The sequence below is a fragment of the Lampris incognitus genome, chromosome 3 (assembly GCF_029633865.1).
Source record: "Lampris incognitus isolate fLamInc1 chromosome 3, fLamInc1.hap2, whole genome shotgun sequence".
Classification (NCBI taxonomy): Eukaryota; Metazoa; Chordata; class Actinopteri; order Lampriformes; family Lampridae; genus Lampris; species Lampris incognitus.
The window spans coordinates 23,579,915-23,594,142 of record NC_079213.1 but is presented as its reverse complement, the minus strand read 5'-3'; the positions used below and the strand labels follow the sequence as shown (position 1 = coordinate 23,594,142).

The 14,228-nt window shown below is 45.6% G+C and overlaps 1 protein-coding gene across 1 annotated transcript in view; it reads left to right on the top strand.

Moving 5' to 3' along the window:
• The first annotated feature begins 5,132 nt into the window (after positions 1 to 5,132).
• Positions 5,133 to 14,228, top strand: part of gramd4a (GRAM domain containing 4a) — an 83,696-nt gene continuing 74,600 nt past the window's right edge. Inside the window, exon 1 of the mRNA XM_056275920.1 lies at positions 5,133 to 5,460. Coding sequence (XP_056131895.1) covers positions 5,432 to 5,460 — 29 coding nt within the window. The 5' untranslated portion in view covers positions 5,133 to 5,431. The remainder of the gene's footprint in view (positions 5,461 to 14,228) is intronic.

Sequence of the window (14,228 nt, the reverse complement as noted above, 5' to 3'; positions counted from 1 at the left end):
ACATGACGCGCATGATGACGCACAAATTACGCGCGGTCATTTTAACCGCTCGTGGTCGTAGTTCTTAAAACTTTTTTGTGCAATTGATCTAAAACTCGTAATACAAATACAGGCAATTTTAGGAGCGTTCAGGGCGCGGCAGGTCTGTAACCCCCCCCCCCCACACACACACACACAAAATCCAAAACGGTAAAAATGACCGCCTTAGTCGACCTTTAAAACTTGTTTTTCTTTGAGCATCCACCACGGCGGATCATCCGTTTCCATCTCTTCGTGTGTGTGTGTGTGTGTGTGTGTGTCTATTTCTCCATATGAAAAAGAAATAAAAACATTGCAGTTGAATTTCAACTTTGACCACTTCCAAAACACAGAACTCGTGTGGTCTGTCGCCAAACATTTCTGTGCTGTAAGTGGGAGTTCTTCTAATGTCAGTGGTCATCCATGATGTGCTTTACTTTAATACCCGCCGTCATTTTGTCAGAGAAGGTGTCAGTCTTCTTTAACTGTCGGGGATTAAACCGCTGATTGAAATTTGATCGGTACTGAAGGCAACAGCAGCTGTCTCTCTCCCTCTCCACTGTCTTTTATGAGCTTGTTCCAGGCTGACCCTCCAGCCTCCTCTTTATCTCTGTCCCGTCTGACAGGCTGTTTCAATAATTCACAATCCTGAGGGCCACAGTTGGGTCTGTGGTGCAGATAAGAGACAAAGGAAGTGGAGGAACATTTGAATAATCCAATTGCGCCATCTACTGGAAGAAAAACAAACCCTGTATACTTGTCTGCGTGTGTGTGCGCGCATGCGCGCATGTGTGATTATTAACCTGCAGTTAGGGAGTTGCGAAAAAAAACATCAGCTAAATATCAGTCAAAACGTGAAGAAGACTCGTGTTCAGAAATTTAACCTTGTGCACAGTAATTTGTGCAGTGTTTACAGAGGAACACAGCTCTTCAAATTTCTAATCAGCTGTTTATTAAGACTATAGTAGCAGCCTTTAATTGAATCTCTTTCAAAAATGTGTTTGCATCATGAAGCTCCCTCCCCATCCATGGTTCCCTCCTCATCCATGGTTCCCTCCGCCTCCATGGTTACCTCCACATCCATGGTTCCCTCCTCATCCATGGTTCCCTGCTCTGCTGGTTGCATAAAACAAGGGAGGTTGTACAATCCCATATGAAATGCTGGCGTGGGATTAAAAGGTTCATTAAGGGGGTTCCTAAGAGAGCACAGAAGGAGGATTTAGGGAATCTCAGCAGCACTTTCCCTGATAAGAGACATCTGTATAGAGTCATGAGCCAGTAAGCCGTTCTGACGTGTGTGTGTGTGTGTGTGTGTGTGTGTGTGTGTGTGTGTGTGTGTGTGTGTGTGTGTGTGTGCGCGCGCGCGCGTGTATGTGCGTGCACGCGTGGACATGTGTGCATATTTGCGTGCATTGTGTCGAAGGGGAATACCAGATTCTCTCCTCCTGCTAATCTGATGTCTCCGGGAACTCCTTGACAGATCTCTTACATGAGGTTTTAGATTTGGTGCGGTCCCAAACAGCAGCCAACCAAATGAGCTGGACAAGAATACTGACACATGCACCTACGGACAAACATTTCAATTTCATATAGACTCAGTGGAAACACAAAGTAGGGTACCTACTTTGTGTGCTATTATCACAGGAGTATTATAGTGACCATATTATTATATGCACGCAATAATATGGTCACTATAATACTCCTGTCACTATAATACTCCTGTGATAATAGTTTGAATGAATGGATGCAGACAGGCTAAGATGTTTACTTAGCTAAGATCTAGATCAAGTCATAAGCAGGCCTGTAAACCCACTCATACTTGCATGAAATCTCAAACTATAATACAATCATATTCTCACAAGCTAATACGTCTGACGCCAGAGAGGGGGTGTCCAGTTGCTTTTATACAAGAGGTCTACATTGACATGTGGTCTCATCACTCTTGTCAAGCTTGCTTAGTCCACTTTCCAGTTTAACGGGTGGGTTTATGATGCTTTCTCACTCTTTCCCTTTTGCACTGTATCTCTCTCCAGTTTCTTCCAACATTTGCCGAGACAAATATACACTACCGTTCAAAAGTTTGGGATCACCCAAACAATTTTGTGTTTTCCATGAAAAGTCACACTTATTCACCACCATATGTTGTGAAATGAATAGAAAATAGAGTCAAGACATTGACAAGGTTAGAAATAATGAATTGTATTTGAAATAAGATTTTTTTTACATCAAACTTTGCTTTCGTCAAAGAATCCTCCATTTGCAGCAATTACGGCATTGCAGACCTTTGGCATTCTAGCTGTTAATTTGTTGAGGTAATCTGGAGAAATTGCACCCCACGCTTCCAGAAGCAGCTCCCACAAGTTGGATTGGTTGGATGGGCACTTCTTTGAGCAGATTGAGTTTCTGGAGCATCACATTTGTGGGGTCAATTAAACGCTCAAAATGGCCAGAAAAAGAGAACTTTCATCTGAAACTCGACAGTCTATTCTTGTTCTTAGAAATGAAGGCTATTCCATGCGAGAAATTGCTAAGAAATTTAAGATTTCCTACACCGGTGTGTACTACCCCCTTCAGAGGACAGCACAAACAGGCTCTAACCAGAGTAGAAAAAGAAGTGGGAGGCCGCGTTGCACAACTGAGCAAGAAGATAAGTACATTAGAGTCTCTAGTTTGAGAAACAGACGCCTCACAGGTCCCCAACTGGCATCTTCATTAAATAGTACCTGTTAGAGCCTGTTTGTGCTGTCCTCTGAAGGGAGTAGTACACACCGGTGTAGGAAATCTTCAATTTCTTAGCAATTTCTCCCATGGAATAGCCTTCATTTCTAAGAACAAGAATAGACTGTCGAGTTTCAGATGAAAGTTCTCTTTTTCTGGCCATTTTGAGCGTTTAATTGACCCCACAAATGTGATGCTCCAGAAACTCAATCTGCTCAAAGAAGTGCCCATCCAACCAATCCAACTTGTGGGAGCTGCTTCTGGAAGCGTGGGGTGCAATTTCTCCAGATTACCTCAACAAATTAACAGCTAGAATGCCAAAGGTCTGCAATGCTGTAATTGCTGCAAATGGAGGATTCTTTGACGAAAGCAAAGTTTGATGTAAAAAAAATCTTATTTCAAATACAAATCATTATTTCTAACCTTGTCAATGTCTTGACTCTATTTTCTATTCATTTCACAACATATGGTGGTGAATAAGTGTGACTTTTCATGGAAAACACGAAATTGTTTGGGTGATCCCAAACTTTTGAACGGTAGTGTACAAATATGCATGCACGGTGGTGATGCATTCAGATGCACTCATTTATTGAAGAGGAGGGCACACAGAGGTGCACACACACACATTCAAGTTATATTCTTTTCTCTTTCTCTCACACACTCTCTCTCTCTCTCTCTCTCTCTCTCTCTCTCTCTCTCTCTCTCTCTCTCTCTCTCTCTCTCTCTCTCTCTCTCTCTCTCTCTCTCTCTCTCTCTCCTTGTCTGCCTATCTATCTGCCTCTGAGGATGTACTAGGAGGAGGTACTAGGACATGAAACAGCCTGGATGGATGGATGGTCCACTTTGCCAGAGAGACGGCACAAAGGAAGAGGGTAAGATACTGACGTTCTTTTTCATCCATTCTTGAGATTCAATTTAAAGAAATCACCATAAACCTAGATAAATATAGCTCTCTCTCTCTCTCTCTCTCTCTCTCTCTCTCTCTCTCTCTCTCTCTCTCTCTCTCTCTCTCTCTCTCTCTCTCTCTTTCTCTCTCTCTCACACACACACACATACACACACACACACACACTGTAATAATCCTGAGGTGTAATGTATAGGAGATTGTAGTATAACTGGAATGAATTCGTTCCAGTGCAAGGGAGAGGGAGGTAAAATGGTAGCTGCAGTACAACCGGGCAAAACCTCTGGTAAGAATACAGCTACGCCAAGCCCCGCTGGCCTCATCAGTAGTCTGAAAACAGAGATACCTTTAGAAAGCACTATTGACTCTATCCACCTAATCTATAGTCTCATCTCAAAGGTCAAGGGTCATTGTACTCTAGTTTCTCTCTCTCGAGATCTCTCTCTCTTTCCCCTTGTCTCATTCCTCTCGACCATCTTTCACTCTCTCTCTCTCTCACTCGACCTGTGGCTCTTGTCCAAGGTTCAGCAACAAGGAGACCATCAGAGGAATCTGTCAAGTCGAGACTCAATCAGTGAAACAGAATGACCATATAGACCTCAATCAAGGCTTCTGTCTGGGATCTTCATTCAGGCACTGTAGAAGAAAGAAGGGGAATCGTGTTTCTTTGGAAAGAAACATGCAAAGGTTGGTTCTTCAAAAACTATGACATGCTTATTGATTTGTTTGTTTATGATTTGATTGTGGAAGAATGTTAAAGTTTTTCTGGGAGGTATTTATTGATATGAATTTTATTTACGTAATTCCCTGCTGTGTGGAAAAAAAGAAGAAGAAATCTTGAGACTCAGCATCTGAGGTTTTGGTGCATGGCTCGGTCATGATTCAGTCACGATTCTTGCACCTGTATCAAGACTTTTCAGGCTTGGTAAAACGACACTTCTGCCCTTTAGTGCAGGAATACTTTGACTTCTTCTTACACGTGGGGCCCTTCAGTATTTAGACATGGGCGTCATTCAAACGAATGTGCTGTAACACAGAAATTAACACAAACAAATATACAAAGGCACATATGTGATTATTGAGTTTCGCTTATTTTGTTGTACTTTATGTCATCATTATACATGCATTCCGCATTTTCTGGCTATAACTCACATAGTCATTCAGTGCCTCATTGATTATTGTAAATCTGTATTTGTATCTATCTGGGAGAATGCGGTGCAACTGTAAAGACCTCTGGGACTGGATTGAGATTATAGGGTTTTAGAAATATAATCTGGGTTTACTTGACTCAGGGGCGGGGGGGGGGGGTGTCACAAATTCAGGTTTGTGGTGGAAGGGCGACCACGGGGAGGTGGTAAGGAGAGAGCCCGGCCTCTGAACCAGCGTCACCAGCGGCCCCTTTAAGAAAGCAGCCGCCGATACTGACGACATTTCCACGCCTCCGCGACGCGCGTGAGTTTGTGCGCGCGGTTGCGAAATCAACAAGAGACGAGGGAGGCTGGTGTCGCCGAGCGCTGGTTCACTCTGCGTGCAGGAGCAACTATTCTCTCCGGGAGGAGGAAGAGAATAAGGAGGGCATTTCTGTTCGGACCGCGGGAGATAGGATTGATTTATAATAATGGACCCTCCGGTCCGCAGAACCGAGGACTGCGACGGACGGAACGTGTAAGCCGCTCGTACCGTGAGAGAAACGGGCGTCTGGTCCGAGTGCAGCAGCAGCAGCAGCAGCACACTGTCTACAGATAGCAGCAGGTGTAACCGGGGGATTTAACACAGGCAATCGCAGTGTTCATGAAACTTTGCTACGATTTACGTGCAGGGTAAGGCAAATCCATTCTCTCTGTCAGATTAAGAAGATTTGTCCATTGCGTAATTATCGAGGTGAACTCGCTGTTACTCCTCTAGGGTCTAGTCTCCCTGAGTGCTCTCGGGGGTGTTTAAACAGGATGAAGGAGGAGGTGATGGCTGGTCTTGTGAGACTTTACCCAGTAAAACCCAAAGGCCTGACTTGTAACTCCACTTCAAATGTATTTGGCAGAAGAGTCGGTGACCGGACTAATCCGGAGGATAAACTACTTAGAATTTCATTTTTGAATAGCGACCTCTGGCCAACAGTAATACCGAGGTCATAGTCCCCAGCGTTAAACAACTTGTCAAGTACTATGATAAATAAACGAGGCCCGATCGTTTGTCTGCTGTCCGTTTATTGTCAGTGGTGCGGAGTCCGTGCGAGTGACACGTGTGATTTAATGGACGGCGAGTTCATCGACTTTTGTTTGAATGAGAATAAGGTGTGACTCAACGAGAAAGAAAGCTGGGTGTTAGTCACCTGCCTTTATAGCTTTTTTGGCATATCTAAGGAGCCTCTCCTCTAGGCTGCTGTGGCATCCTGCCTACCGCACTCCTTCCTTCATTGCAAACTTTTGTTACTCAGCCTGGCACACTGTTTAGCTGAAATGGGCCTATTTGGCAACCCCCCCCCCGCCCCTACGAGTTTCACATGAAACCTGTAGGAGTTGTGAATAGTTCTACAGGTGTGTGTGTGGGGGGGGGGGTGTTGTTTGTGATCCAATCTCCTTTACTCTGTATTGAGTCAAGTTTGCACCAGAGACGCAGTTATATCGTTTTATTTATTTGGCGGAGCAAAAAAAAAAGAGGCACTTAGGGACTACCTTGTGATTTTGATTTTTGGGGCTATACAAATAAACTTGACTGTACTACGAACCACAGGGCCGATTCACAGCCAATAGGGAAACTTTTCTTTGTTTTTTTTTTTTTTTTTGCCAATAGCGAAATTCCCACTTCCGTGTTTACCAGTGGCGTCGTTGATCGGCCGACCAATCGTGTAACTTCAGTGACGTCGTTGGCCGCCGCTAGCTGGAACCATTGTTGGTCACCTGATCCAGCGGCCCAATCGTGTCAAACCGATCAGTCAGTCAGTCAGTCAGGGACGTTGGCGTTTGTAGGCCAGCCAAAAGGAAAGACGTTTCCCGACAGGAATGGCTACTTGAATTTCCCTGGTTGTGATCCAACACGGAAAAGAACGGAAGGCACCGTGTGCAGTGTGGCGTTTCCAGTGCTGGCAACACAAACTTAACTACAGCCACAACCAACTTCAAACAATGAGACATTAAAGTTGCACAAGTCTTCATTTCCTGTAAAGTCTCCCCTAATTTCCCCATAAATACACACACTTGTGATGGTAAAGGAACATTACAACATTTATAGGACAGTACACATCCTTTCTTTTATGTCATGCCACAAAACGCAAGAGGTGCCACCAAATTAGGCACTGGCGCTACCAGCTGATAGACTCTGGGTCAGGAGCCCTGTATTTGCATCTTTACTATTTTTCAACTTAAAAATGAATGTCTGACTAAAATGTAAACTATTTGGCCAGTAATAATACTCACGTTTGATGCTTGCTCATGAAATTCAATTTGCAGTAACTCGTTAGACATGGTTAATTATGCAGTGTTGATGCACAGGGAACGACTCATCAAGGCTCTCTAGGTGCCATCTGAGTGTTTTCCATTCAGACAGGTGAGCATATTTAGGAAAGGAAGATAGGAAACATGTGCCGGATGATTGCAATTTCTAAATTGTAAATGCATTGGCAAGTTTTCTCTTTGACGTTCTCTTAGATACAAAACAGTGACACTTTGTATACCGTTGTGCCTTGAGCAAAGATGGGGGAAAACAGCCTAATATCCATGGATGCTTGTGAGTGGTTATCAGTGTGTGACTCCTGTGACCAGGAGTAACCTTAAGTTACTATAGGTCATTAGCAGGGGATTACTCAGGCAGACGAGCGTGAATGCACATGCCAATGCACAAAGCATGCATACATATACACACACACACACACACACACACACACACACGCGCGCGCGCGCAAAAGCCTTAAGCTTGAGCAGCTGATTCACAAGGCGCTCGTAAGGGCTCCCACCATTGACTAATGTATGCAGGTGTAAACAAGGTGCGTCTCTATGTTTTAATGGTGACTTCATGAACGCTTTTGCCACAGTTGGTTTCTTGGAGCATCTAATAAGGTGAGAGTGAAATTGTGTGTGTGTATGTGTGCATGCGCGCTTTCTGTGCGTGCATGCGCGCTTTCTGTGCGTGCATGCGCGCACACCTCCATGTGCCCTCCTCTGATAAATGAGCATCTACCTGGGTTCCAGCATGCATATCATTAAGGTGTTTTGAGTGAATGTGTGAGGGTGAATGGAGATGTTTTGAGTTTTCATATAGCGGAGTGAAGGGATAACGGAGACTTTGTGTGTGTGTGTGTGTGTGTGTGTGTGTGTGTGTGTGTGTGTGTGTGTGTGTGCACATGCGCATGCATTTGCGTCTATCTGTATTTGTGTAACCACAGTCACAGTGTTATAAAGTTCAGACTACTACTATTACTACTTTCGGCTGCTCCCGTTAGGGGTCGCCACAGCGGATCATCCGTTTCCATTTCTTCCTGTCTTCTGCGTCTTCCTCTGTCACACCAGCCACCTGCATGTCTTCCCTCACCACATCCATAAGCCTCCTCTTTGGCCTTCCTCTTCTCCTCTTCCCTGGCAGCTCCATATTCAGCATCCTTCTCCCAATATACTCAGCATCTCTCCTCCACACATGTCCAAGCCATCTCAATCTTGCCTCTCTTGCTTTGTCTCCAAACCGTCCAACCTGAGTGGTCCCTCTAATATAATCGTTCCTAATCCTGTCCTTCTTCGTTACTCCCAGTGAAAATCTTAGCATCTTCAAGTCTGCCACCTCCAGCTCCGCCTCCTGTCTTTTCGTCAGTGCCACTGTCTCCAAACCATATAACATAGCTGGTCTCACAACCATCTTGTAAACTTTCCCTTTAACTCTTGCTGATACCCTTCTGTCGCAAATCACTCCTGACACACTTCTCCACCCACTCCAACCTGCCTGCACTCTCTTTTTCACCTCTCTACTGCACTCCCCGTTACTTTGGACAGTTGACCCCAAGTATTTAAACTCAAATGCCTTTGTCACCTCCACTCCTTGCATCCTGACCATTCCACTGTCATCTCTCTCATTCACGCATAAGTATTCCGTCTTGCTCCTACTGACTTTCATTCCTCTTCTCTCCAGTGCATACCTCCATCTCTCCAGGCTCTCCTCAACCTGCACCCTACTCTCGCTACAGATCACAATGTCATCCGCGAACATCATCGTCCATGGAGACTCCTGCCTGATCTTGTCCGTCAACCTGTCCATCACCATTGCAAACAAGAAAGGGCTCAGAGCCGATTCTTGATGTAATCCCACCTCCACCTTGAACCCATCTGTCATTCCAACCGCACACCTCACCATTGTCACACTTCCCTCATACGTATCCTGCACCACTCCTACATACTTCTCTGCAACTCCTGACTTCCTCATACAATACCACACCTCCTCTCTCGGCACTCTGTCATAAGCTTTCTCTAAATCTACAAAGACACAATGCAACTCTTTCTGGCCTTCTCTATACTTCTCAATCAACATTCTCAAAGCAAACATCGCATCTGTGGTGCTCTTTCGTGGCATGAAACCATACTGCTGCTCGCTGATAGTCACCTCTCCTCTTAACCTAGCTTCTATTACTCTTTCCCAAATCTTCATGCTGTGGCTGATCAACTTTATACCTCTGTAGTTGTTACAGTTCTGCACATCGCCCTTGTTCTTGAAAATCGGTACCAGTATGCTTCTTCTCCACTCCTCAGGCATCCTCTCACTTTCCAGGATTGTGTTAAACAATCTAGTTAAAAACTCCACTGCCATCTCTCCTAAACATCTCCATGCCTCCACAGGTATGTCATCAGGACCAACTGCCTTTCCATTCTTCATCCTCTTCATAGCTGCCCTCACTTCCTCCTTGCTAATCCACTGAACTTCCTGATTCACTATCCCTACATCATCCAACCTTCTCTCTCTCTCATTTTCTTCATTCATCAGCCCCTCAAAGTATTCCTTCCACCTTCTTAGCACACTCTCCTCACTTGTCAGCACATTTCCATCTCTATCCTTGATCGCCCTAACTTGCTGCACATCCTTTGCAGCTTGGTCCCTCTGTCTAGCCAATCGGTACAAGTCCTTTTCTCCTTCCTTAGTGTCTAATCTGTCATACAACTCACCATACGCCTTTTCCTTTGCCTTTGCCACCTCTCTCTTTGCTTTACGCTGCATCTCCTTGTACTCCTGTCTACTTTCTTCATCTCTCTTACTATCCCACTTCTTCTTTGCCAACCTTTTCCTCTGTATAATTTGCTGTACTTCCTCATCCCACCACCAAGTCTCCTTGTCTTCCTTCCTCTGTCCTGATGACACACCAAGTACCTTCCTAGCTGTCTCCCTCACTATTTCTGCAGTGGTTGTCCAGCCATCTGGCAACTCTTCACTACCACCCAGTGCCTGTCTTAACTCCTGCCTGAACTCCACACAACAGTCTTCCTTCTTCAACTTCCACCATTTGATCTTCGGCTGTGTCTTCACTCGCTTCCTCTTCTTGGTCTCCAAAGTCATCCTACAGACCACCATCCGATGCTGCCTAGCTACGTTCTCCCCTGTCACCACCTTGCAGTCTCCAATCCCTTTTAGATGGCGCCTTCTACATAAGATATAGTCCACCTGTGTGCACTTTCCTCCACTCTTGTACGTCACCCTGTGTTCCTCCCTCTTCTTGAAATATGTATTCACCACAGCCATTTCCACCCTTTTCGCAAAATCGACCACCATCTGTCCTTCCACATTTCTCTTCTTGACTCCATACCTTCCCATCACCTCCTCATCACCTCTGTTCCCTTCACCAACATGTCCATTGAAGTCGGCTCCAATCACCACTCTCTCCTTCTTGGGTACCCTCTCCACCATGTCATCCAACTCACTCCAGAATTCTTCTTTTTCATCCATCTCACACCCAACTTGCGGGGCATATGCGCTGATAACATTCAGCAATAAACCTTCAATTTCCAGCTTCATACTCATCACTCTGTCTGACACTCTCTTCACCTCCAGCACGCTCTTGACATACTCTTCCTTCAGAATTACCCCTACCCCATTACTCCTCCCATTCACACCATGGTAGAAGAGTTTGAACCTACCTCCGATACTCCTGGCCTTACTCCCCTTCCACCTGGTCTCTTGCACACACAGTATGCCTACCTTTCTTCTTTCCATCATGTCAGCCAGCTCTCTCCCTTTACCAGTCATAGTGCCAACATTCAAAGTTCCAGCTCTCACCTCCACATGCCTACCCTTCCTCCTCTCTAGCTGCCTCTGGACATGCTTTCCCCCTCTCCTTCTCCTTCGCCCAACAGTAGCATAGTTTCCACCGACACCCTGCTGGTTAACAGTACCGGTGGCGGTCGTTGGTAACCCGGGCGTCGACCGATCTGGTATGTAAGTCTTATTTATGATCCGCATATTTGATTTGGCAAAGATTTTACGCCAGATGCCCTTCCTGACGCAACCCTCCCCATTTGTCCGGGCTTGGGACCGGCACTAAGGATGCACTGGCTTGTGCATCCTCAGTGGCTGGGTTGGTATAAAGTTCAGACCTTGAGATGAAACTCTTACCCTCCTCCTCCTCTCTCTGTTCATCCTCCCGTTTAAACTAGTAGTGCGGTTGAAACTGCCTCCAGATTGAGAGGGGTGGGTGGGTGGGGGTGTAGCCCTTTCGCGTCCTGAGGTGGCCCTACCGAACATTGAATTAAAAGCCGATAGGGAAGAGTGCGGGAGATCGAAATCAATGGAAGAAGCTCACTAAATATTTAATATTGGCTCAAATTAAATTGGATCAGTACAAATTGAGAAATCCAGCATATAGGAGGGAGGGAGGGAGGGAGGGAGGGGGAGATGGGCAATTAACTGACCCTTAGAACCTATTGATAATTCACCATTCAATCCTAAGATATTGTTTGGCAGAATTGCACAGACTGGATCCTGGTCTAGCCTTGATGAGCTTGAGGTTATTTATTGATTTTTCCATCCGTTACTCTAATTTTCCCCATCTTTACTTCCTTCCTTTTCTTCCTTCAACATATATTCCTTCCTTCTTCCTTCACTCAAAATTGATATTTAGTGTCTCTGAATGGAATTCTTAATTGGAAGTTTTGATCTTTTTTTTTTAATATTGTTGTTTGGTTTATGAATTATATATGATGGCCATACGATACCATAAAGGTCAACTTTTATTACTGGCATCTGTGGGTATAGGTGACTGGTGACTCATTTAGGGTGGGGTAAAGCAGAATGAGTTTGGGGTTGCCCGTTGTGTGACAGTCATGTTGTTATTTTGTCAGACGGGGGTGGGGTGGGGGGGTGACGTTCGTCAACCTGCCACCCACCAAGTTTAAACATTTCAGTAGGAAAAGCAGACCGTGTTATTTTCACCTTTGTCTATATGCAGTCGTGTTTCTGTATTGTGCGAGTGTAGGAGGTTGCCATTATGCACACACACCTCCCTCTGCCTATGTGTCTGTCATCCTACTGGACTGGGTGCTTATTCATCTCTTGGTCTCAGTTTTCTTGATTTACATTAGAGCCTCAAGGCTTTGGCACTTTCGGTGTCTGCAGCCCGACATATTGAAGTAATGTCTCGACTATTTGTAGGCAAAGTCAGTCAGTCAGCCGGCTGAATGAATGACTGACTGCCTGCTAACAGTCCAAAATCAATCACATAAACCCTTTTCCAGGTGTCCGGGCAGCGTAGCGGTCTATTCCGTTGCCTACCAACACAGGGATCAACAGTTCAAATCTCTGTGTTACCTCTGGCTTGGTCAGGCGTCCCTACAGATGCAATTCACAATTGGCCGTGTCTGCGGGTGGGAAGCCGGATGTGGGTATGTGTCCTGGTCGCTGCACTAGTGCCTCCTCTGGTCGGTTGGGGCACTTGTTCAGGGAGGAGGGGGAACTGGGGGGAATAGCGTGATCCTCCCATGCGCTATGTCCCCCTGGCGAAACTCCTCACTGTCGGGTGAAAAGAAGTGGCTGGTGACTCCACATGTATCAGAGGAGGCATGTGGTAGTCTGAAGCCCCCCCGGAGTGGCAGAAGGAGTGGCGCAGCGACTGGGACGGCTCGGGAGTGGGGTAATTGGAGAGAAAAAGGGATCCAAACAACAACAACCAAAAAAAAAACTTTTCCACACCAAACTAGGGTTGAAAATGCTATACAATCAGTCCTATAACCAAGTCAGACAAGGAACTTGCTCGGTAGTTAGATAGTGTGTCGGCCAATCAGCAGTCAGCAACAGTCAGCAAACCAGCCGAAACATCAGCTGGGAAGACTACCAGTCAGCATGTGTGTTCACCATGAGGTCAGCAAAACAGTCAGATGACCAGAAAAGACAGCCAGGTGGTCAGACGGCTCGTCCTTCCGTCAGGCGGGCGTTGGTTGAGTGAATCTGGGGATTACCCCAAGAAGAGTCACACTTAACCCCTCAAATAGCCACTGTAAAGAAGAATTAAATAAAAACTCAGTAACGCTTGCTTCTCTCTATGCTCTGTTTGCAGAAAAGATGAATGGTTATAACTATGGTTTGGACATTTTCTTATCCAAAAATGAGCTCCTCATAAGCATAGACTCATTTTTTACATAGGAATTTCACATTAGCTGTTATTCAAAGCAAGGCTTTTTAGGAACCTAGTCAAATACTTTAAGCAAGCAAACAAGGCAATTTTGTGCATTTAAAAAAAACATTTTGTTCTTTTTGGTGGCCAAAGAACACATTGAATTCAGCAGTAGACAAAATAACGAGCCTTGCTGCAATGCAGGATGATAGTTTTTGCAAACGAGGCCGGAGCAGTTGGACCTCCTGCTGTACCTGCTGCCAGGCACACTTTCAGAACCCGGTGTCATTTAAAACAGACCGTGATAAAGGGAACAGCTGTAGTTGTCTTCTGTTGGTTTGTTTTCGGCGAATGGGGTAATAAATCTCCATCCTCCATAATTTTCTGACAGCGGCTGCACTTTCTCCAGCAGCGGCGAGCCGCCGGTTTCTGTACGAGTAGAGAAACACGGCAGCCGTCCGACTTCTGTGACTTTGTGTAGGAAGACTCAGCCCGACCCTCTGTCATCATTACGAGTTGCCTCCTGACACTAAAACACAGCTATTAATCCCTTGCAACTTCCCACCGGGGCTGCCGCCGCCGCTACTGCTGCAGCAGAAATTTAATCTGTAAATGGGTTCAGCTGTGATGCTGCCGTCAACTGTAGGAACAGGCGCGGTCGTGCCGTGTGGCTGAATGACTGCCAGGGGTTTCTCCTTCAATTCTCCGTCACCATCGGGTCCAAGTGAGCAAAGGAAAGGGCTGCGCCTGTCAAAACATACTGACAGGAAGTTTGCCCTGCCCAAATTTGAAGTGCTGTTCCAAAATGAGACGCCGTGGTGCATTATGCGGCTGTTTGTGCCTTTCTTCAGAATGACTCGACAGTATGTTTCTTGCTCAGTTACTACCCTGTGTTTTCCCAAGGCAGTCTGGGCTTTCAACTGGCAACCCCCTCGTGACAAGCATCCTTTTTTTAAATGCATGTCACCTTTTTAAACTTAATGGACACCTTGATTTAATTTGTTTCGTGTTCTTCGT